Source organism: Brachypodium distachyon, chromosome 3 (assembly GCF_000005505.3).
Source record: "Brachypodium distachyon strain Bd21 chromosome 3, Brachypodium_distachyon_v3.0, whole genome shotgun sequence".
Taxonomy (NCBI): Eukaryota; Viridiplantae; Streptophyta; class Magnoliopsida; order Poales; family Poaceae; genus Brachypodium; species Brachypodium distachyon.
The window spans coordinates 41,324,628-41,348,042 of record NC_016133.3 but is presented as its reverse complement, the minus strand read 5'-3'; the positions used below and the strand labels follow the sequence as shown (position 1 = coordinate 41,348,042).

Here is a 23,415-nt window from a genome sequence, read left to right as displayed (position 1 = left end):
GTGTCCAGTTTTGCACCTTCAAATTTCGAAAGGGAGGATCTGTATTGTGTTCTCCACCGTCCTCAGTCCTCACACAAATCTTCCCCGTAAAGCCATAAATGCTTCCAGCTATAGGTTATCTGGATGACAGGCAGTAAATTATTGTTTGCTTCTTTTGACTAACTCGTCCAATTTGAGTTATCATTCCATATTTGGCGTGTGATCATGCATGGGCCCATGTAATTGTTATTTTATCATTATTATTCCGTCACGGATTAATTTTACAAAAAATCCCAATGAGATCTAGATAGCCGGTTCTCTTGTGAAGAACACATAATACTCCTATATAATATGGAGAATATGTATTCTATTTTTCATTAAGTATTATGCATTGATACTTTTGCACCCTATCCTATCTCGACGCATTGATACCACTATATCTTGGAGATTTTAGTTGGATCACCGATTAAGTTTTCAAGACACTCGAGATTTACTATCATTTGGATGCAATACTCCGCCTCGCCGCCTTAGAAGTTAGTCGTCGTCTTGGAACAATTAACACCACTAGTCCTTTTAAGTCACAAATCTCTACTAGGTCATATGGCAACCTCAACTTGAATATGACTATGATCCGCGTCATATTTTTTTTGTTTCCCACGCTAATTTGTCCACCCTTGATGTTGTCGCGATCTAGGTATCCGACATGAAGAGTCCGACCGTCATATATATGCGGATTGCAAGTTAGGGTTTGAGCACCCCGTATCCATTAGGTTTGTGCCTAAAGAAACCCGTCACAACCACTTGTGTGCCTCCCCGATCATATAGCCGCCTGAATTCCATCTCCCCATCTCACCCCCTTTCGCCAACCTTGGCATCCATTTACTCCGCGACTAAGTTATCCCTCTTGTCAATTATTATTTTCAAATTTAATTTTGATTAATTAGTCACATCTTTTCTCTAATAGCCTCCGCTACATCAAGGGGTGGGTAGGGTCGGGGATATTTTCCACGCGTGTTTCTTTCCCCTTTGCAAACCAAGATTAGCCGGCATCCATTTACTTTTCTACTAATTTGTCACCCCTATCATTTATTTTTGTATGCAAAATTTATTTTCCATAAGTTGTTTTCATCTTTCCATTTATCTGGAATGCTCTGTAAAAATAGAGGTAGGAGGAGAAGCTCCCATTTTCTTACTCCCCAAATCCCAACGAAATCAAAGACTACAGTCCCACCAGCAGGAGGTAATGGCTGACCCCACCGTACAGCCCCTGACATTTGACGAGAGCGAGGAGTATTTGCTGGCTCCTCGTTCTGCAGACGCTGCTTTCGTCGCCGCCGGCGGAGAGGACGAGTGGGGCTCTGCGGGCGCGGACGAGCGGGACACTCCGTCCCCGCGCTGGCGGCGGCCCGGCATCGCGGCGCGCCGGAACCCTAGCAAGGCCGAGCTCTTCCGGAGCCTCGACGCGCGCTGCGAACGCGAGAGGCTGCTGCGGAGGAGGACTCCGCGCCTATCTGGCCGCCGCGCAGCTTCTGGTGGAAGCGATTCTGGTAATGCTCTCGTCCCGGCCGCCCGCCCGCCACCTCGCCTCTCCCCCTTCCTGTACTCCTCTCGTGCATTGCCTGCTAGGTGCTTGATCATATACAGCGCTGTAACTGAAATTTTGGGGACCCTGTGCAAAATACGAAATTCAGTCCACGAATGATACGGTCTTTATACCCTGGGATAATTTGTTTAATTTAACTTGACATTTTGAAGGCACTGCGCAAAATTTTGGAATTCATTATAACTGTTTCTAAGCACCACTCAGAAACATGCTTGTGAAGTAGTATCTCACCTTTACTCAGATGATACAGTCTTTATACTCTGGAATAATTTATCTTGACAATTAGTCCTTTCAAAATTATATACAAATCCACTTCAGTTAATTCGGGACGGAGGGAGTATAAATTTAATTTGAATCAGTGGGAACAGAGCACAGTATAGAGTTTAAGAGCTTCAATATATTTAAGCTTATTTTTCTGCATGCAAGAATATTCAACAATCTCCTATATGCAACAATTGTACTATTCCATCCGATCCATATTACTTGTCAAAATATTACATGTATCTAGACGCTTTTTAAACATAGTTTCATCCATATTTGGGCAAATTTGAGACAAGTAATATGGATCGGAGGGAGTACTATAAAACATGTTAGCCGGCTTAGAAACTTTTTTATCAAGGAAAGAATTTTCAAGCATGGAGATTGGTGAACTTTTACAATAACATTGAAGTAAAACAACACAAGGGAAGAATTTATAGGCTACAACTCAATAGTACTACCTCCGATCCTAAATTGTTGTCGTTTTTTTAGTTCAAATTTGAACTAAAACGACGACAAAAATTTAGGATCGGAGGGAGTAGTTATTATTTCTTAGAATTATCAATGTAACTATTAATTAACATTCACTAATTAAGAAATGAGCAGAAAATGGGGGTCCTAATTTGGGTGGGGTGGGGGAGCTGTGTCAGGTGCTCATGCTGCACATCTGTGCCATACGGGCCTGCATATGTCTCTCAAGAAACACAAGAATGTACTTTTATGTGTCGAATTCCTTGGTACAATTTTTTTTAGAACAAACCCCTCTGATATATAGATCAGAAGTTCTTGGTATACTGTGTGAAGAGTATTATGCTAAATTATGCTATGTTGTTACTCAGAAAAAAATATGTTACTATTGCTGATGTTATCTACCCTAGGGTTCTTAGAGCGAGCATTACGCTAGGTCTACTTTCTTAATACTGTCTTAAATACATGTGAGCTAGATCATTACTTTCGTGAACCTGATTATTGATGCCCTTGGTTGCTAACTGTACCAACATTTTTTGACATCTAGGCAGGGAAATTTTTAAAGATGTACCATAATTAGGCTTTGTGCTCACCTTTTTTGCAATGATCACGGTGTTGTTTCCTTCTGCATTATTATCGTTTTGTTTTTCTATCAAGCAGTTTTTCTTTTCCTGTATGATTAACTTTCCAATCACCTGATCCAACAGTTACCTGACTGCTATGAAGTACCACCCAGCAGATCCAGCCATTCCTGTGCTCAACCCTGATGAGAATTCATTATCTCATCCACCGCCAAAGAAGAGCCAGGAGATCATACCTGAAAGTGCACCAGAGCTGATTGTTGTTTATGAGAATGGTCAGGGAGAAAAAGACCTACCTGTTCCAACCCAAAAAAGGAGATTAATCATTGACACATATAGTGCGCAATGTAACAAATGCCAGAAATGGAGGATTATTCCTACCAAACGGAAGTACGAAGAAATCCGGGAGAAACTTCGTAGTGGTCCATTTTCGTGCGAACATGCTAGCGAGTGGAGGCCTGGAGTTACATGTGATGATCCAACAGATGCATCTCAGGATGACGGCAAGTTCTGGGCGATTGATAAACCAGGCATCGCTCGGACTCCTCTTGGGTGGGACAGGACAATATCAATTAGAAGCGAAGGGTCTACCAGATTTGCCGACGTGTGAGTAATACTTTTTTTTCTTCTCAGTATCCTAGTTAATTTGCTTCCTGGTTTTACCTAACATATTCTAAGACTGCAGGCTGATTTTATTTACGTGCTTTCAGGTACTATACCACTCCTACAGGAAAGGTGCTAAGATCAAAGGTTGATGTTGGAAGGTATGCCATTTTTCTTTTGGTTTCCCTTCAATATCTTTCTAAATGTTTCTCTAATTCTTGAAATGTCATACTTTGCTAGGTATCTTAAAGAAAACCCGCAGTGTGCTGCTGCCATAGAACAGTTTTCATTCGCCACACCTGTACCTCTACAATGGGAGTACATAAAAAAACGTCCTCGTCAGTCAAAGCCTCTTCAACTAGAAGAAGGTATATATGCACAACTTGAACAGATTTAGCTTCTTGTCATTTGGTTTCCTTCCCGCTCGAGTGAGATGGTTTATGGCATCGATTCACTGTTTGCTCGTTTTTGTGCAACCATCTAGTAACTGTACATTCATGTTTTGCTATTCATCTGATGCCATATCCCTTCTTTTTAGTGCCACCGCTAGCTTGCGCTCCTCCAGTTCATGTTGATATCATGCACAACAACATGCTGGTCCCGTATGAAGGAGCTAATCCCTCATCTAATATGCCCCAGGATCAACTTTTGGGATGACGTTCAAAGGGTCGTGCTAAAACACCAGATCCGCGGTCCCTGGCAGCTGATGCGTTCTATGTTACCTGTATGTTGTTATACCTTAGCTAGCTTTCTCCCCTTAGACCCTAGTTCAGTCCTGCTTAGATAGACCTGGAAATGGGGGAAATTTTGTGACATTGACATCAACACAATGACGTCGCTGAAAGTTTTGGAAACTGCCACCTTAGTTATACTTATACTGAATTGTGTGTTCTTGCATGTATTGTGTTTGCCTGTAAGTTCATGGCATGTTCTACGGCAGTATGTATTTCTTCTTGTAAGATATCGTCATTTTGGTTGAGATATCACCAAGTTAGGGTTGGCTTTGGAAACAAAACTTTAGTTTCTCCTGTCATTTATCATTGTTCTCTGGCCGGAGTATTTTTTTTTTCCCACATGGATGCATCTCATGCATGAACAGAGGCTCAGTCATGTCATTTTGGATCTCTTAGGTTAGAAAACTGTGAGAATAATTCAACGGAATTAAGGCTTGTTTGTTCGACTTGGAAACTGAGTTGAGCTTCAGTTATGAAAAAGGCAAAGGGTTCAATGAAAAAGAAGTGACGTCTGACATGCGAGACCCACTTGTAAGAAAACTGTCAAAGTCGTGCAAACGTTCATTTTGGGCGAGGTGACATGTGATTTTGCAAACAAATTAACAAAAGTTGTGCCTCCGAGAGAAGGAAGCCTCAATAACTGTGGCTTGCGGCACATTAATGTTTGGGTCTCCGATGTGTGTATGAACATAAAACCAAGCACTGATCGTCACATCTGGATGATGCATGATCGATCTCTCCATTTCGATCGGTGCAAAATAAAGTTAAAACCATCACAAAATGCAATTGGCCTAAGTTGATATAGATAGCATACACACACACACCTGTCGATCGAAGTTGTTGGACATGGATCACTGATATTTCTTCACCGGGTTGATCGACTACATATACGCACGATAAATACTTACTTGTCGTTGTTTTAGTACAAGTTTGCACTAAAACAGCGACAAGTATTTACAAACGGAGGGAGTACATCTAAAGCAACTCAGTTGAGTTCATGACTTTTTCGTGATGGAATATGTAATCTCTGATTGTAAATTTTCCCCTCATTAATGAAGTTACTTTTCCCCCGGAAAAAAGAAGAAGTTGCTGGACATCGATCGAGTACATGATACTCACTGGATCGATCGACTACAAGATTCCCTTTCTCCAGTAGTACAATTATTATATTCCTCCGTCCAACAAAGGATGTCTCAACTTTGACTAAATTTGAATGCATCCATAAACTAAGTTATGTTTAGATACATCCAAATTTTGGCAAACTTGAGACATCTTTTGTTGGAACAATTAATCTATCGGCAGAACGTTCCGTACTTGGCTTAACGCCGAACGCCGCATGCCTATCGCTGTCTCCCATCCACACACTGGACCACTTGCCCCTCCTCTCTTCCACCTCCCTCCCACACCGAGCTCTGTCTCCATCTTGCTCTTTCATCCCCCGCCAGACGGAAGAACCACCTCCTCTCTCAGCCGCCCCCTCGGGTTTTTCCTCTCCATAGCTTCCATGCCCTTGATTTCGTCCCTAGGCCCGGCGGAGCCTTCTACTTCACGGTCACGCATGCAGAGATCGAGGGCGGAGGGCGCCGCTGCAGGCGGTGGATGTAGTGCGGCTCGCCGGTGCCAAGATGGACGCCATGCCTATGGGGAGATCGAGGGCGGAGGCCGCTGCTTTAGACGGAAAATGCAGCGTGGCTTGATGACGCCAGGAGTCTGCCTGCAGCAGCATCTCGACAGTGCCAAGGTGGAGACTATCCGCATGGGGAGATTGAGGGCGGAGGCTGCTGTCACAGACGGCGGAGGCAGCGTAGCTTGCCGGCGAGATGACGGACGCCGCAATGGTGGAACAGGATCCGCTTCTCATCACCTTCAAGGGGCACGGAGGAGGCAAACACGACGGAATCACAGGGGTAGGCTTCATGGCTGAGCGTGTTAACGGCAGCAACCACCTCTGCCCGGAAGTCCTGCACATCGACGAAGTTCATTGCTGCCTTCAATTTCCTCCCCTTTCGAGCAAGGCCACCTGCTCACGTATCAAACTCCACCTTACCATCTTCAGTACTGCCAAAGCTCCCACTCTCTGCTGCTCCCCATCTTGGGCAGGTGGTGTGGTGCTTGGTGAGCTAGCTCTCAACTTTTGATCCACGCAGTTAGCAAGTTTTTGCTAGAACTAGGTGTTGTTCATTAGTTATGCAACCCCAGAGACATGCTAATTATTTTGCTAGATCCATAGGGATTGTACATACATGCTATAGTTGCTGACATGTGTGGATTAATTCTTGTATGTATTGATCCAACACAGGACAATAATCTATTTGTATTCGATGTTATGCTTGATACCATAGTACTAACATGTGAATCTCTTGTGTACTATAGAACAATTTTAACCTAGTGCCAGTTACAGGCTTCTTATTTATGTTGGTCATGTTGTCTTACTGTATCCGTGGCCAAGGAGCAATTGCTTGCTTCAGGTTTAATTTGTTCTCTGTGTCGTGTTTTTGCACGATTTCGGGCTGCGGTTGGGTATCTGTGATTTTTTAGGTGGTAGTAATGTTGTATTAACCCGTTCATTAAGGTAACAATTACCATGATATCGTCTTTAGGTTGTAGTTACCACCATGAGGATGATGTGTTGCCCAGCTATAGGGATTAGAGAAACACCGTTCCACTAACGTTAATTACTACCCATACCCAATAGTCTCTGTATAGCACATCGTGTCATTGATGTAGTTACCCAATTGTTTGCTTTAGAGTCCACCATGTCACTAATGTAGTTACCCAACTTCATTGGTTAGAGTCACCATCATGCCACTTATGTATTACCTAGCTGTATCATTAGAGTAACCGTCATGTAGAGTGGATGGTAACTCAATAAGCAGCGGGGTAGTAACTTAATAGATAAAAGGATGGTAACTTTGCCCTCTATATATTTGTGATGTTGTGCCATTAGTACAATGATAACTTAATACACAAAAGGGTGGTAACTTTACACTTTGTATATTGGTGACTTTGTGCATTTAGAGCGGTGACTAGATGGTAACTCAACAGGCACTGAAGGGGCGCGTAGAGATAAACAAAAACTTTTCCTACGCGAACTCCCAAGATCTAGCCGAGGTAGAAGGCCACGAGGATTACCACTAGACGCGCAGTTGCGGATTATTGATGCGGCGCCTTGATGCAGTGCAGTCCCTCGATCCGATCCAGCCGATCCAATCCCGCGATCGTCGAAGTGCTGAACGTACAGCACCTCTGCCGGTATCCACACGTGCGAGGAGGAGCTCCGGCGGCGGACTGCTAGGTCCGGTGCGACGGTTGAACTAAATCGGGCTAGGGTTCTCAACGCATGAGAGTGGAAAAACCGTGCCCCTTAGGCATCCCACGCCCCTGCTTATATATCGAGTGGAAGTGGGCTCCAAGCCTTGTGGCCCATCCACCCTGCGAGTCCAACTCGCATTGTCAGCCCAATTCCAGTTCGGGTCCAACCCGACCAAATACTTGCTCCCGCTCTTAAGTGTGTGACCCCACAGGCTCATGGCGACTTGGACACGATTGGAGTCCGACTCATAATCGATCAATCGGTAGCGGCTCCTAGCAGAACGTGCCGACTCCCAAGTACCATCGAGTCATGACGACGTACCTTCCAATGTGACATACGTCTTAGTCCCTTTTGCCTCACGATATACCTTGTCGAACTATAGGCGATTAATCGTCATCCCTTTAATAGTTCAACTCTCTTCTCGATCTGTGATATACGATTCATCCGACTAACTCTTAGTCGATCGACTCGGTTAACAGTTAACCAAGTCGCGCATGGCCATGCTTCCCGAATCATATCACTCGAGAGGGCCCAGAGAATATCTTTCCAGTCGGAGGGGCAAAATCCCATCTTGGTTATCCACATCACACAGCTTGATTCTCAGTCAACCCGAACTCTGCCTTTATAACTGCCCTGTTACGGAACAAAGTTTGACAGAACCTAAGTTGGTGATCCACAACTCGGATTGTGCGATAACCTCAGGTCTAAGGATTACATTGATTGAGACATGCAAATGACGACCTACTCGTTGCATCTCAATATGGGTCAGTCCGACTCACTAAACTCTTTAGCCGAGTCCGTGTAAGCTGGAATGACATCACCATGTCCATGACAAGTGGAACCGAGTCATCAGCCAACTTTCACATTAGTCTAGGTTATGTGTCCAGCACAACCTCAATGACTAAGGACAATTTAGTATGAACAACATGAATACGTAGTTCCACAATCAAATCACATATTCAATGATACATATCAGATGTTCAAACAAGGACAACTCAATAATATTTATGAATACATTGGGAATTACATCATACATGATTGCCTCTAGGGCATATTCCCAACAGCAGGGTGGTAACTTAATAGACAGAAGGGTGGTAACTTTGCCCTCTGTATATTGGTGACTTTGTGCCATTTTAGGATGGTGACTTTGGTATACTTTAGAGTGGATGTTAACTCTCAATGGGCAATAGGATGGTAACTTAATAGACAGAAGGGTGATAACTTTTCCCACTTTAGAGTGGATGATAACTTATTAGACGGAAGGATGGTAACGTTTCCCACTGCACCGTGGTGACTTTATGCCATTTAGAGCGGTGACTTAGTAGACAGAAGGATGGTGACTTTTCCCAATGATATACTGTAGAGTGGATGGTCCTCCCCCCAAACCCACCACCACCACCCCAAAGTGGGATATAATTTTCAAGCCGGTAACTCCAATTATAAATGTGGGCCTAATAACTCACATCATACTGATCCTTGGTAACTTTTGAGTTGAAAAAAAAAGAATTCAAAAAACATATTCAATCGGGATCTAGGCTGATAACTAATTGTGAGTAAGTTGGGTAACTCATTCACTAATGGTTGGTAACTTTTGAGCACGGAAAAGGTCACCGTAACATATTCAAGTGGGATCTAGTTTTGAATCTCTTGTTGTGACAAACTGAATGGTGAAAACGGATCGTAAATCGGGTGAGCTACGAGAGAATTAAAACATTTAGAATTTTAAAAATAAAAAGCAATTTGCTGACATCATCCGTTTTGTCCTATTCGCATGCATGCATGGGATGCTCTATTTTGAAGCAACAAAGAGTGATCGTCGCAGATTTCTCAGGCCAAGCTTTTTGAATCGGGAGCAGGGCCAAGTGCACGGCTGCCTAACGTTAACGGGCCGTGCCGCCCGAAAGTCGGGTCGGTCAGAAAAACGTTAGGTACCTAGCTTAGTTGCATGACGGTTGCCAAATAGTCAGTACTTGTTGGAATACATGGACCTAAAATCAACTCGGTTGAGTTCTTGACTTTTTTTTCCTTAGTACTACAGTGCTAGGAAAGGACAGAAAGGAAAACGGGGGCGTCCGTCCAGCTTCCGCGCCAACTCGGCTTGCTCGTGTTCCCGCGCCTTGGTCTTCTTCTTCTTGGCCTCCTCTTCCTCCTCGCGCTCGTGCTCCTCGAAGAAACGCAGAAGCGCGTCCATGGGGATCCCTCGCCCCGTAGCAGCCCTCTTCGCCTTCTTGCCGCGGCCGTCTTCCCCGTGCTCTTGTAATTTCTGCTCCATCGGCGCGGGCCTCTTGGAAGAACCACGCGGTGCGTCGACGGCACGGCGGCGGGGCTCGCGGACGTCGGAGGCAGGAACGCGCGCGACGCGGCTGGGCAGGAGCAGGATCCCGGCGGCGGCGGGGTACTTGACGAGGTAGGAGGCGGTGCCGGCGGCGGACGCGGAGACCACCGTGGCTCCCGCGTAGATCACCACCTGCTGCCTCTCGGCGCCGGAGCCGGGGGAGAAGATGGCCGCCTGCGTGAACCTGCTGCGCACCTCGACCTCCGTCCCGGGAGCGAAGAGCGGGTTCTTCGTCGTCTTCTTGGCCGGCGCAGCCGTCGCCATCTTCTTCTTGGCGGTCAGGTGTCCTCTCTGGACTCTGGTTCGATAATCGCGAGTCGGACGGCGCCGGGGAAAAGGAGAGTGCGATGAAAAATGTGCGCCCCCGTGGCGGCCATGGCGGCGCCTATAAAAATCGCTCCGCGCCCGACTCCGAGACGGCGGCGGTTACGAGCTGCTATGTACGCTACGCGGCGAGCGACGTCGGCTTCGTCCCCGGCCTCCCCCCTTCGATCCCACGTTGTCGTTGTCGGTCTCGTTTGGAAATTGCAACTTTGGATCGACCGGGTCGCTCTCATCGGAAGCAGCGCGCTATGGGCCGATACAAGCCCAGGGAGTTCCTTCCGGAGTATTGGGCCGGCCGTGATAGTGATCGACCATGATGTGCATCGCCAAAACGTCCTCCCTCCGTCCCAAATAATAAGTGTCGAATCACTTATTTTGGGACGGAAGAAGTATAATTTCCTGACGTACTTTGAGCACACTAGAGTGAACCACCAGCACGTTAAGATCCGTGCGCCAGAGCAGACCATGTGGGATCCAACGGCCAAATACGCACCGGTATATACCGGCAGCCGCTCTCCAGTTCTTGGTTGTTGTACATAACAAATGATCCAAACCTCGGTTGGTAATATATTCAGTACATAATACACTACCCTTCAACCGATATCATTTATCAGAGTCCACACTTTTGGATAGCATACCGTAATCCATCGCATGCAAAATTGCAATGTATACCAAAAGACTTTGGGAAGGGTTTGTAATAATATTTGGCGCTACAAAACAATCAAGAAGCGTCGACTCAAGAATTGTGGTTTTCGGGGCAGTGTTGCATGTTAGAAGGGCAAAAATATCAAATAGCCATCGTGTCTGATGGAAAATTGTCAGGTCGATTTCACAGCAGATGCAAGTGACTTCAAGAGAGCCGGTGACGGTCTTCTTAAAGTGTGAGTGAGAAGGATCATCAGTGACAGTAGTGTCAATGCCCCAGCTTGGTGAGCTGAGCCTAAAGAGGTAGGAACATACATCAAAAGCGTAGATATTCCCAATGTAACCTGGAACAAAACAGGTAGCACCGTTAATGGTGTTGCATGTTCGTGTGGGTAGCAAAAGTTGTCCAATGATGTAGTTGCAGAATGTTAGATTAACATATTCTTTCATGAGATACAATAAATTCATCAGCTATACAGATTAGGTTATGCACAATAATCGGGTAGGAAATGGGCTTCTGAGTCAGAACTGCATGGATAACTGAAAACAGCCCTAATACAGACTTATATCCAGATGATATGATTTGTGGCTTATACCTGAAGAGCAGCCATCCCAAGTGTGCTTCCAATCAGAGACTTGACCGCTGGATGCATGTTTATTTTCCTTGCAGCCAACCATAAGCCACACACAGACAATAAAGTGGTTGTTGCAAGAATTCGGTGATTAAGCTACAAGATGTAAAAGAAAACATGTTAAACCACAAGATTGGATAGCCTTATGATGAAGTTCAAGAAGTTCTCTGCACGCGTGGAAAGGTCTTAGTGTGCTACAAGCATTAATGAACTGGTTACAAGAAACTACAGTACTCAAGACTTTTTGCAATATAGGTCGATGCATTTCTTTCTTAAAGAGACCAATTGTAGTTTCATTAACCTAAATGCTCAGAGGATGAATATGCGAACCAATTAAGATCAGGCTCAGCCGCTCAGGACAGCATAATTTTCAGAGGTATAAAATCCTATCACGGGTGGAAAAAAAATGGTACCTGCACAGTTGATGTATTCTCAAAAAAGTTACGTATGAAAGGTTCCATACTAAACACATCTTCTGGAATCCAAGTGTCGCCCATCTTTGGAAATGTATTGTATGCACGCCCCTGGTCATAACAAATAATTAGGTGTATAGAACAAACAAATGTTAAGCATAGATTTCAAGATAGCAAAAGAGAGGAAGTGTTGACATACTGCATCATTTCCTGCAACAAATGCTCCAGATATGGCAGTGATGCCTACCACAGCACTGACAGGAATGGCCAGCTTTCTAAATTTTGCCGCACCTTTTACCCAATTCATTGATTCCGCTGGAGGGTCTGGCATCACTACTGACAGAGCAGTCCACAGTATACCGCAATATATAACAAACGCAGAGGTCAGATGAGTTGCCAGCCTGTAAGGGCTAACCCTTGGTTCAACATACTCAGATGCCGGTTCCTAATATGAGAAAAAGGAATGGTGAGCATCAAAGAAACAACCATAGTGGTTCAACAAGAGCATTGTATTAATACCTCAAGACCACTTTTCACCATCCACCAGCCAATCAGACCTTGTCCGCCACCAAGTGCAAAAAGAGCAGAGAGCCTAAGGCCAAGTTGGCGGGTAACATAGCCTTTGGCAACAAAGTATGCAAAAGGGACAGCAAATACAAAGCCCAAAGCTCTTCCCCACATTCTGTGTGCATACTCCATCCAGTATATAAATTTGAAATCTTCAAGGTTCATTCCTTTGTTCACCCTAGATGTTCATGCAATACTGCTGCCGCATTAGCAGAAACGAGAAGAAAAAAAACTAGGTGCAACTGACTAAGGCGGGAGAAAGGTCTCAGAACAATTAGAACCAAAGTAATCGCATGCCTTCTTCCTCAACAAAACAAAATGAGTGAAGTTTATTTCCCACATAATGCCAAATTATGTCAGCTTCTCTAAAAGAGTAATTGGATTGAAGGACACGGCCCAGTCAAAAATTTCACACAAATTCTATAACACCTTGATAACAAGTTGCTAGTGTTAAGATTATCAAGTTGGAACGTGTTCTCACTGTCAAGTGGTATCTTTTAATCCATTCCAACGACCTATAATATTAAACTTAGGTTTTGCATAACATTGTAAACATTTTTCCAGATTCGTCAATCGACAAGGGGATTTGTTAAGACTGAAGCAAATAGGCGTGCAAGTTAAGTAGCACCAAAGCTACCAGATAGGGACTTCCTTAAAATGCTAGGATCATCAAAGAAGCCTATAAAACTGACAGTTGTGGTAGTAGACTTCAGCAAGGTGACGCATAAATAGAAGGCAGCAATTGCATTCTTACCTTGCATACTCAGGTGACTGCTTGTATTTCTCAAATTCCAGTAGCCACTCTTCTTCTGACATTGGAGGCAAGCCCCCTGCGAACTTCCAGTCAGTCATTGAAAGCCCAGAACGCGTGAGCCGAGTGACTCCACCAAGTATGACCATACTGAATACCCAGGCAGCACATCCAAATAGCCATATCCCAACTGCCTTCTGTGCTTGAGGTCCTTTGGTAACGAGCAGCTTCAGTCCTGAATTTGCTGTTGCACTTGCCATACTTGAATCCAGTGCTGCTGCAGGAGTGGACATTTTCCGCGTGCATTGGCCCAATGAACTCTAAAATGAAACAAATAAATTCTGAAGAATTATTTTCAATGAGCAGCACAAATTTGAAGCCAAGATAAACAGATGAATGTGACAGGCTATATATAGTACTCCCTCCGATCCTAAATTATTGTCTCAAATTTGCCCAAATATGGACGTATCTATTCTTAAAAGGTGTCTAGATACATGTACTATTTTGACAACAATTTAGGATCGGAGGGAGTACCCCTTAAAAGTTTCAAAAAAATTAACTGTATAGCCAGAGTGTGCATTTCATAATCAAACAAGAGCTCATGCTCCACATCCACATGTGCAAAGGAAAACAATCGGTGATTACTTTTTTACACTGGGTAACTGCAACAGACTGAGACATCATTTTCTATTCAACAAAAAAGAATTCACTGGAAGAGTTATCATGTTAGTAGCAACTAGCAAGCATTTGCTATTCCTCTTGACTGCAAAATTTAGACCGCGAGCACGGCCGAGGTTTTATTGTAACTGCGAGTTCATTGCAGCAAGCAGATAACAATTTCACTCCGAAGTCCAAATTGATCAAATGTTAAACCCAAAACCAAAATGGTCTCGATGAAAATCCATACTAACGTCACTTTCCAGAGAATCTCTTCACAAATTCCTCGTCCCGGCTCATTTCCTCAGCCCTCGGAAATGACGGCATCGCCGCGAGGAATCACAAAAGCAGAGAAGAGGGGACGAGGCAGCGAAATGCGCACCTTAAGACCGAGCGAGCGGAAGGCGTGGAAAGAGGCGATCTGGGAGGCGGAGAAGAATCCACCCGTCGGCTGCTGGGGTGGCGGTGTGGGGCGGAGGGCGGCGGCGCCGCAGGAGGTGGTGGATCCAACCCTAGGAGCAGCGGGAGCGCTCCTCGGGAGGCGAGGGATCGCCATCATCGTGGAGGCCTGGTCTTTGCCCCGGCGGAGCAGCGCCGCGGCTACCCTGCTCCCCATCATGGCCGGCGGGGGTTGCTTGCGTAGGAAGAAGCGAGGGGAGAGCTCGCCGGAGATTTTAGTAATGGAAAAAGAAATTGCGGGGTTTAGGCGCTGGTCACGTCACGGACCTCCCTACCTCGCTGTTTTCTGCCAAGTCCGGTGTTCCGCTGATCCCCCGGCAAATGGTCCTCCATTGGGCTGGCCCAACCCCAGACTTGGCCCAATACGAAATTTTCGCCCGGCCCGTGCACAAAACATTGTACTCCTGTTTGGCTTGCAAAAGAGCGCCCAGAACCCTAGACCTCCCCGTGCCGTGCGGCATGGGAGCGACCCATCGACGTCGTGGTCCGCCGTTCGCCGCGAAGCTCCCCTGCTCTCGTGTTCTCTGGGCGATGCTGGATCGTTTCGTCCACCGCACCAAGGGGTTATCCCCGACCCCCGTCGAGCTCTCCTCCGCCAGCACCAGATCCCCGGCGCAGGAATCGGATCGATCCGAACAACGCACGGAACCCCCGGCGGCGGCCATGTTGTTGGATCGATTCATCTACCTCACCAAGGGGGATGAGCCCCGGGACGAGGTGGCAGACGGCACGCTCTCCAGCTCCAGCGTCGCCTTCACCTGCATCGGAGACCCCATCGCCGTCTCCCTCACAATCGCCGAGCCGCCGGAGTTGTCCCGTCTCTTCCACCACTGGCCGCAAGGGCTCAGGCCAGAGATGCGGGAGATGAGCGCGCCATCCGTCTTCGCCGCGCACGGCCGCTCCATACTGTTCGAGGCGTACGTCCCCCTCGCCGACTGTTGCAACCCCGAATATTACCCCTTCGACTGCTTCCTCTACACGGCCGGCTCCGGGATCAGGTCCCCGGTTCTCAGGCGACTCCCGACTTGCTTCATAGGGGGTCTAGTAGACCCTGTCGGGCACCAGTACTACGTCCCGCACCGGCTCCAGGAGCAGCGGCCAATGTCCAGATCAGACGTCGGCCTCCTGTGCCGCGGCGAAGAAGACGAGTTCGTCGTCGCGTCGCTCATGGTGGACGATCCCATGGCCAACGACAACAAGCTTTGTGTGTTGCACCACTCACCTGCAGAGAAGAAGAAGATCAAGTGGAGGCTGAAGAAGCTGCCGGTGCCTTCTACTGACGGTCCCCCTCCTGTGGTGCGCGCCGTTCCTGGCAAAGTGACACTGTCGTCGCCATCGGTGATCGTCACCTGTGCTGGGTTGATCTCTACCATGGCTTGCTATTCGTGGATGTCATCACCGAGCCTCAGCAGCCCCCACGCTATGTTTCCTTGCCTGAACGCTTGCTCCGGCATCGTCGTCTTTATATGGATGGTTTTGGGTGCGTTGACCCGGCCCGCAATGTGTGCGTCACCGAGGCAGGCTTGATTAAGCTCATCTGCATCAACAACAATGATGCTGCGAGACGTTGTGAGTGTGACTGTTCATGTTCTCCTTTCACAATCAGAACATGGACTTTGGTCAACTTTGAGAATGATAGTCGATGGGAGCAAGATGCCAGCTACATGAAAGCCGAGGAGTTCTGGGCTGCCCTGCAGGCGGCAGACAAGCAGCTTCCGTGTGTCCGGCCAGAGTATCCTACCATGAACTTGGTTCATCCCCATGTCATTTACTTAACGTTGGAGGCTAGCAGGGGCATTTTCTGGCTGATAGAGGTCGACATGAAGAAGGTGTTGGAGCCGTGCAGGAGGGGGAGACGACGTACTCACTGCTGGCATGTTGAGCAGGAACATCTTTATGGCAACTCCTTTATCGGCAGCCAGTACATGAATCAGGATGCCATCAAAAGAATTGGAATATGCCTGCACTGAAGCCCTGGAATCAAACTATTTGCCTTGCAGAATGTTATATTTACTCCTATAAAATACTCTAGCGGCCGGCGGCCCGGCACATTTGGAATATGTCGCTTGTTTTTTTCTCTTTGCATCGATTGATTTTCGTAATATACTTATTTGATATTATGTATGTTGATACACTTTTATATAAAGTTTGCTACAGAGTAAGAAGTTTGGCTTAGTACTATATACCAAAATCACAGTCGAAGTCCTGTATAGGGAATCATTAAAAATCGAACTTTCAAAACGGGCGGAACACATGACAGCATTTATGCAACCGTAAGAGTTAGACTAGGGTTTACTTCCCAACCAATCAGTTGTCCACTACTATGTATATCAAAAACATATTCAAAGTCATGCATTGAAGACGGTAAAAAGTCAAACACACCTTATAATATTTTGCAACAAATGATGTAAGTAACATCATTTATGCAAAACTAGGTGGTAGGCCCGTAACTTCCCAACCACTCAGATGTCCACTTGTTGCTTCGAAAAACGCAAAGCCCGAAACGTGGTGACAACATGCCATGAGCGGACGGAGTAAATAACATCATTTATGCAAAACCAGGTGTCAGTCCCGTATGCTTCCCAACCACTCGGATGCCCACTTGTCGCGCCGAAAAACACGAAGCCCAAAACATGGCGACAACATGCCAGATCATGGCATGCATGCGCGCCACCTGGGAAAATTGCCATGTCGGTCACACGCCGGGTATAAAAAGGGCAGACCTAGGAGCCTCCGAGAAGAAACCAAGTGTAAGAGGGGAACGAACAAGCTAGCTAAGGGCATGGCTTCTGGTGTAGTGGGCCCGGTGCTCCCGAACATTGTCATCTACGTGGAGGACGTGGCCAAGACGACGGCCTTCTATGCCTTCGCTTTCGGCCACACCGTCCGCCGCCTCGACCACTCCCGCAAGTAAGTCAAACAATTCTTCCTTTCTGAACCTCGTATCTTACTAAAAATGGTAACTATGGCATCTATGCATTGGTCTACTTGGTCGTCAGGTGGGCAGAGATGGAGACCGGGTCGACGATCTTGGCGTTCACCCCAATCCACCAAAAGGAGACGGACCCGCACACGGGCAAGGTGCGCCTGCTAAAGGGGCCGCACGAGAGGGGGCCCGTGGAGATCTGCTTCGAGTACGCCGACGTGGACGCGGCATATCGGCGCGCCGTGGACAACGGCGCGGTGGCCGTGAGCGCGCCGGAGCTGAAGAAATGGGGACAGAAGGTCGGATATGTCAGGGACTTGGATGGGAACGTGGTGCGCATGGGAAGCCATGTCCGCAAGTAGTAGTAATAGCAGCAGCAGCAGCGAGTGTGAGGCACCAGGACATGCCGGTGGCGCAGACGGAGGTTAATTTAGCCGTGCCCCGATAAAGGATCGAATAATTGATGTATGTTCATCGATGTTAAATACTCCTTCCGCCACGTATTAGGCGACTCAAATTTGTCCCAAATATGGACGTATCTATATCTAAAAAGTGTCTAGATTCATGTAATATTTCGGCACTTAATATGGATCGGACGGGGTACACTAAAAATAAAATCCGGATCTCACTAATCAGTGTTCGTCCTTGGCTCGATCCAAGCTTTGTTGCGGCAGGTTCTGCGTCTGTGCGTCATAAGTTCAGGTCCCTGCGCGCATAAGCAGGCCTTCATTGCTGATACAGTGAGCACTAGGGAATTGCAAGATGACAATTAGCATTTCCGCACATAAATTTGCTCACAATTTTTCTTTCGCGCAACTCAGGTATATATCACTTGGCCGGCCGACCGACCTAAGATCAACAGTTTCTGAGATCTGTCTTACAAATAGCAAATCCAAATAATTCCCCAAATTTATTCAGAACTGGAGGTTTTCATACTCCACTTCCGCTAAAAAAATTGCTCGGTGTTCACCATGTTCGATCTCTGGCCGTCGGATCGGACCGCGCATCTCAGAACTCCACCGTGACGGCCCACGAGTAGAGCTCTTTCTCCGGCGTCGCGACCTCGAAGGTCACGAGCCCGCTGCCGTCGTCGTAGGCGAACCCGACCGGCGACGTGTCCACGGCCACGCGCTTCGGCTTCGTCGACGCGTACGCCCCGACCGTGCCCGCGCCACGCACCCTGATCTCCACGGCGCCGGCGTCGTACCTGAGTCCGGTCACTGCCCCGCCGGCGTTGAACATCCGGAGCAGCCCGATCGGCGCGAACGAGACGCCGCCAATGTCAGGCAGCCGTCTCAGCGGCGCCACCGCGAACACCTCGTGCTCCCGCGGCCGCAGCGTCACCGGCAGCGCCGCGCCCCTCCGCAGCACCGTTACCTCCCCTGCTTTGTGGGAATACACGACCACGTCGCCGTCCCAGCCGTCGTCGTCGTCGGCGCCGGCGACGTCCGCGAGGCGGCTGACGTCGCTCGCCCGGATGGCTCCGGTTACGGTGCCAGGCAGCGCGTCGTGGATGAGGTTCCTCTTCCCGTCGCGGCACCAGCCGGCGCCCTGGCAGTTGAAGGCGCCGATCACGCCGGTGTGCTCGTTCAGGTTCCAGATCTTCAGAATGCTGCGTTAATGAGTTTCGGATGAGCAGTTCAATTCAGAGGCGTGTCAGTTCAGAACAAGATTTGATGCAAGATTGAGGGTTGATGTGCGCTGCGCCGAAGCGCTCGCTGACCTCTTGCTGTCCCTTGCAGGATCGGAGAAGAGGCAGTCTGCGGTGGGTCTGCCGGGGAGCCTGGCTCGCAGGATCGACCCGTCCGGAAGCACCAGCTTACTCAGCAGGTCGAAGTCGTGGTTCCCAGGTTTGTCACTGCACCGTAGTATCACATAGCCCAGAATTAGCATCAAAATCCAAAGAGATTTCAGCGCATGAACAATCTGAAAAACCCGTGTTGCTCTGCGATGCTCGTTACCTGACGTATATGGCGCAGCCGCCGACTGCCCGCGCCGCCGCGTGGTACTCCGCCATCGGGTGCACGCTCTGTCAGCATAACAACATCACAAAGTTCAGACATGAGATGATTTGAGAGTTCAAAGTAGCAGGACTGCAGAAGACAGTACTAGTACACAGAAAAAAAAATACTGACATGGAACATGTCCCAGTCCGGCTGCATGAACTCTCCGAGGAAGACCGTATTGTACGCAACGGATGCCACGTGTATCGTGTGCGAGGCAGGGTCCCTAGGCCAGAAATCATCGGAGGCCCTCACAACGGCGCTTCTCTTCGAACTGTTCTAGCAAGATCAAGAACACGTAAACCACCGGACCAGCCACAAATTCTTCAGGCAATTGCACCCAACTCTACTCCTTCAATGAGTAGATAGATCGATCTACTGTACATTACCTGTATAAGTTGTCAGTGTTGTGGCTCATGCAGGATATCATGTTCACCCCGTTTTTGTCGCCGGCGCCAAAGTTCCGGGCGACGGAAGCTTCCAGAGCCTGCTGGTACTTCCTGGCCAGGGCCACCCTACCTCCATGACCTGCGCCGAGCGTCTCGAGAACGTTCTGTACGTCCACCTTCACGCCGTCAACACCGGCGGAGGCGAGGTACGAATGGAGCTCGTTGTAGAAGCTCAACACTCTGTCAGGGCTTACAAGGCCAAGGCCGTTAGCTGTTATGCTGTCCAGGGCGTCACAGGACTCGTTCTTCCGGACCCCTGGCGATGGCACCGGGTGTTGGATCTTCGATCGGTAGTGATCCATCCCTTCAACACCGGGCCTTACGCCGCCCCAGTATCCGGTGATCGCGTGCCATATGTAAACATATCTGAATTTTGGTAATGAGAAGTAGGGAAAATGATGAGTTTCAGAGATTTCAACATGCACATATGTCAAGTGTAAGGCAAGAAACTGCCAACAAGAATCATACTTTAGCTCATGTTTCTCCTTGATTTCACTGACGATGTGTGCGAGCCCGTTGGCAGGATCTTCTTCCCTGTGACCTTTCCTGCCATTTTTCTGAAACTTGTGGTTCTCCTTGATATGATACAGTCTGTTTGCGAAGCTGTTGATAGAGGAAACAGGCAAATATCAGTAATCACAACTGAAGCTCTAGAAAATTTTACAGAGACAGTAAAGCATGACAGGCAAGGATAGACTGCTTACTTAGCTGAATTGTCAGATATGCACGCGGTTCCTGCAGGATCCATGCTGACTGATTGCCATCCATCGTCGATTATGACGAACTTTGGAGTTGTTCCACCTTTTTCGAAACTGAAGAATACGAAAACACATCGTGGAGTTCAGTATAACTCTGACATGGTAACCGTTGGTATTTGTGGAAATTATTATGTGCAGATAGAATAAACACCTTTGTAACCCTTCCTTGACTCCTTCTTTGCTGACACTAGTGTAAAATGCATCCCACGTGCACCAGCCAAACCAGTTTAGCATGTCTGGCATCTGCAGAAAGGTGATAGAATTTTTTATAGGCTCTGAAATAGTAAGGATGGAAAATGCAGATGTCACATATTGCTTCAAGATGCTCTTATCTTGCCTTCTTTTTGTCCCTGTGAGAGAATGTCTGCAAGTGCCTCTCAACAACTCTACAAAAAAGGCCAATCCATCCAAGTCAGCATGTGATGTCAGTGATAAAACAAATAAGCAATGCGGCCAGGAAAAGCAGTTGTGCAGATTTGGTCAGAAAACTGCAGGATACTGAAATAGGAAAGTTTGTTAGAGAAATTATTGACATACTTGACAGCATTGGTGATGACCTCGAACGGATCGGACCCTGCTCCCACGAAAACGAGATGGGTGCCTTCGAATGATTCCACAGCTGGATCACCTGATGAATTACAGAATGCAATAGTGCTATCATTTATCATGATTCATGAAAACAACTTTGCTGAATTCGATGGAGAGAAGTCCGTGTGGTTCTTTCTGTCAGTTATTACCGCTCTCCAAGCAAATCTCCAGCTCGTCGTCTGCGTTCCCCTGGAGGACGGCGCGGAAGGAGCCCTCCAGGATGGGGAGGAAGACGGTGTACACCGGCGCGGCGGATGATGGCTCCTCGTCTCCGGCGCCGGCGCCAGCGGCCTCGACGAGCATGAACTGGGTCTCGACGGGGACGTCGCGGCCGGACGAGCCCATCCTCTGCGTCATCCACCACATCTTGAACCGGAACGTGCACATGAACCGCAGGTCCCTGCAGCAGCAACACCCAGCATGCCGTGCCTTAAGCCACTCATTTCTTCAGTTGTGTTGTTCTTTGTGCCGTTATGAGGAGACAAACTCTTCTTTTTAAGGAGTATATGCCGTGCCTTAAGCCACCCAGCATGAACTCTTCTTTGTGTCGTTACTAGTTTGGAAGTTTTACTACACATTTGTAAAATTTTACTGTCCAGGAACTACAGCTATTTCACCAAGAGTGCAGAGAGCACAAAGGTCACAAAGCTCAAATTTGAATGCCAGTTAATAGCAGCAACAGGAGTACTCCAGCAAAAAAAAAATCACTGCTAGAATATCGAATCTTTGGCAAGCGAGACATGGAGTAAAACAGATCAGTTAAACAAACAGACAGACAGACAGAACGCTGCAGACAAAGCCGCTGTCGTTTCCCAAGCAGAAGAAACAGACAAAACCGCACAACAGAGAGCAGAGGCCAGAGCTTCAGGCAAAGCGGTAGGCAAAGGCACGCACGCACCTGAGCTTCCCGACGGGGAAGACGCTGCGGCTGGCGGCGGGCGCCGCCCTGACGCCGAGGAACGCGCCGTCCAGCACGCCGGCCCCGGCCGCCGGCGTCACGAGCACGTTGTCCCGCACCTCCGTCAGCACCGTGGCACCCAGCGCCGCCAGGGTGCCGTCCTCCTGCACCGCGATCCCGGCTCCCACCGTCATCTCCTTCTTCAATTCCTCCGATGAATCAACCAAATGTCGGATCGAATCGACAGGTGCGCGCCGCGGCGGCTGGGGTGGATGGATCGAGTGAGCGCTCGGGGACCGATTCGTGGCGCCGCCGCGGCTGCGAGCGAGTGTGAGTGCTGGCGCGGGGATGATGATGGTATGCTTCTGTGGCCGGCCCGCGCTCTGCCTCGTTTTTATAGCCGTCGCCCGGTGCAAGGGGGAGGATGCTTTGCGCTTTGAGCCTCGGAGAAGTGGCGATTGATATTTGAGAACAGCTCCGGAGGCTCCGGTTGAGAGTTCTGCGCTGCACGGAACGTGTCCTTCTTTTCCTAGGAGTATAATGCAAATTCAAACTCCGTGCATGCGGCATGCCCCCTGTAGAAGTGAATAAATTCCGTGAAGAACCGCGTTAATTTACATATGTAGTCTACGTTGGATATATACAAGTGCGCTTGCCCCCCGGAGCAATGCATCGCGTAATGTACCGTCCATTTTTGCCAACGAAAAATGTAACCGATAGCTGAAAAGTACTCTGTTTCTTGCACGTAGGGGATTCCTAAATGCCGACTTATCATGTGAAGATTTTCATTCAGCAAAACTTGAAAATTTTCGGTTCTGACCATTGGATCCCAAATAAACGGATCAGTTTATAGGTGGGACCTCAGATCACTTAACGCACTTTAAGAAAAAACCTCATGATTAGATGTCCAAGAGGGGTTTCATAAAGTACATTTAAGTGATTAGAAGTTCCACATTTCATCTGATTCGTTCATTTGAGATCTAATGGTTAGAATCGAGAGTTTAAAAAAATAATCATTGAACGAAGTTTCACTTGATATCAATTAACGCACAGGGCTATCTGGGCTACTTGGGCTATAGCCCTGGGCGTGGAACCAAATTCCTCTATATACTTATTGAAGATAATTGAAAATCTATACTAATTTACGTAGCACATTATACGATGTTTAGTCCTGAACTTAGGTGCTCAGCACTTATGCTCGAGGCAAATCTTGATCCGCCACTGATAGTCATCATACAAAACGTAGCGTTCTCAGATGACTAAGGAGTTACTGCACGACGAAACATAACGGGACGTAAACACGAGTGAAATCGGGCCCTTTTTTTTTCTTCTCCTCGTCACCAATTGTCCTGACCCAAAGTTCAGCTGATGTTTTACAACGTATTTGCGAATTGAAACATGTTTTTCATGCGTGCTTATCATTTTCCTGACTCGGATTCGAAACAGACTCCACGTGGGATCCGACTCGACG

General features: G+C 47.7%; 4 protein-coding genes across 6 annotated transcripts; 2 read left to right on the top strand and 2 right to left on the bottom strand.

Moving 5' to 3' along the window:
• The first annotated feature begins 1,242 nt into the window (after positions 1–1,242).
• Positions 1,243–4,525, top strand: LOC100823889 (methyl-CpG-binding domain-containing protein 2). Of its 2 annotated transcripts, none has more exons than XM_024461943.1 (5): positions 1,243–1,526; positions 3,016–3,495; positions 3,600–3,653; positions 3,733–3,860; positions 4,132–4,525. In XM_024461943.1, the coding sequence occupies exons 2-5, from the start codon at positions 3,029–3,031 to the stop codon at positions 4,167–4,169; spliced, it is 687 nt and encodes a 228-aa protein (XP_024317711.1). In that variant the 5' UTR covers positions 1,243–1,526; positions 3,016–3,028; the 3' UTR covers positions 4,170–4,525. The 2 variants fall into 2 exon arrangements, with proteins under 2 accessions (XP_024317711.1, XP_010235253.1); XM_010236951.2 differs by having other exon boundaries at positions 1,245–1,526; positions 4,031–4,525.
• A 6,217-nt stretch (positions 4,526–10,742) lies between these two features.
• On the bottom strand, positions 10,743–14,588 carry LOC100832063 (cytochrome c oxidase assembly protein COX15). Its single transcript, XM_003574651.4, has 7 exons — positions 14,246–14,588; positions 13,210–13,526; positions 12,408–12,633; positions 12,088–12,333; positions 11,889–11,999; positions 11,440–11,571; positions 10,743–11,187 (listed from the first exon to the last, which is right to left on the bottom strand). The coding sequence occupies exons 1-7, from the start codon at positions 14,480–14,482 to the stop codon at positions 11,017–11,019; spliced, it is 1,440 nt and encodes a 479-aa protein (XP_003574699.1). The 5' UTR covers positions 14,483–14,588; the 3' UTR covers positions 10,743–11,016.
• Positions 14,589–17,084: 2,496 nt separating this feature from the next.
• On the top strand, positions 17,085–17,610 carry LOC100831759 (uncharacterized protein Mb0911c). Its single transcript, XM_003574650.3, has 2 exons — positions 17,085–17,232; positions 17,322–17,610. The coding sequence occupies exons 1-2, from the start codon at positions 17,105–17,107 to the stop codon at positions 17,608–17,610; spliced, it is 417 nt and encodes a 138-aa protein (XP_003574698.1). The 5' UTR covers positions 17,085–17,104.
• Positions 17,611–18,003: 393 nt separating this feature from the next.
• Positions 18,004–22,327, bottom strand: LOC100831154 (probable galactinol--sucrose galactosyltransferase 1). 2 transcript variants are annotated; one of them, XM_003574648.4, is made up of 12 exons: positions 21,945–22,326; positions 21,196–21,446; positions 20,996–21,086; positions 20,796–20,844; positions 20,610–20,701; positions 20,405–20,512; positions 20,169–20,303; positions 19,641–20,066; positions 19,384–19,525; positions 19,210–19,277; positions 18,972–19,106; positions 18,004–18,860 (listed from the first exon to the last, which is right to left on the bottom strand). In XM_003574648.4, the coding sequence occupies exons 1-12, from the start codon at positions 22,136–22,138 to the stop codon at positions 18,257–18,259; spliced, it is 2,295 nt and encodes a 764-aa protein (XP_003574696.1). In that variant the 5' UTR covers positions 22,139–22,326; the 3' UTR covers positions 18,004–18,256. The 2 variants fall into 2 exon arrangements, with proteins under 2 accessions (XP_003574696.1, XP_010235252.1); XM_010236950.3 differs by having other exon boundaries at positions 19,641–20,303; positions 21,945–22,327.
• Positions 22,328–23,415: the final 1,088 nt, after the last annotated feature.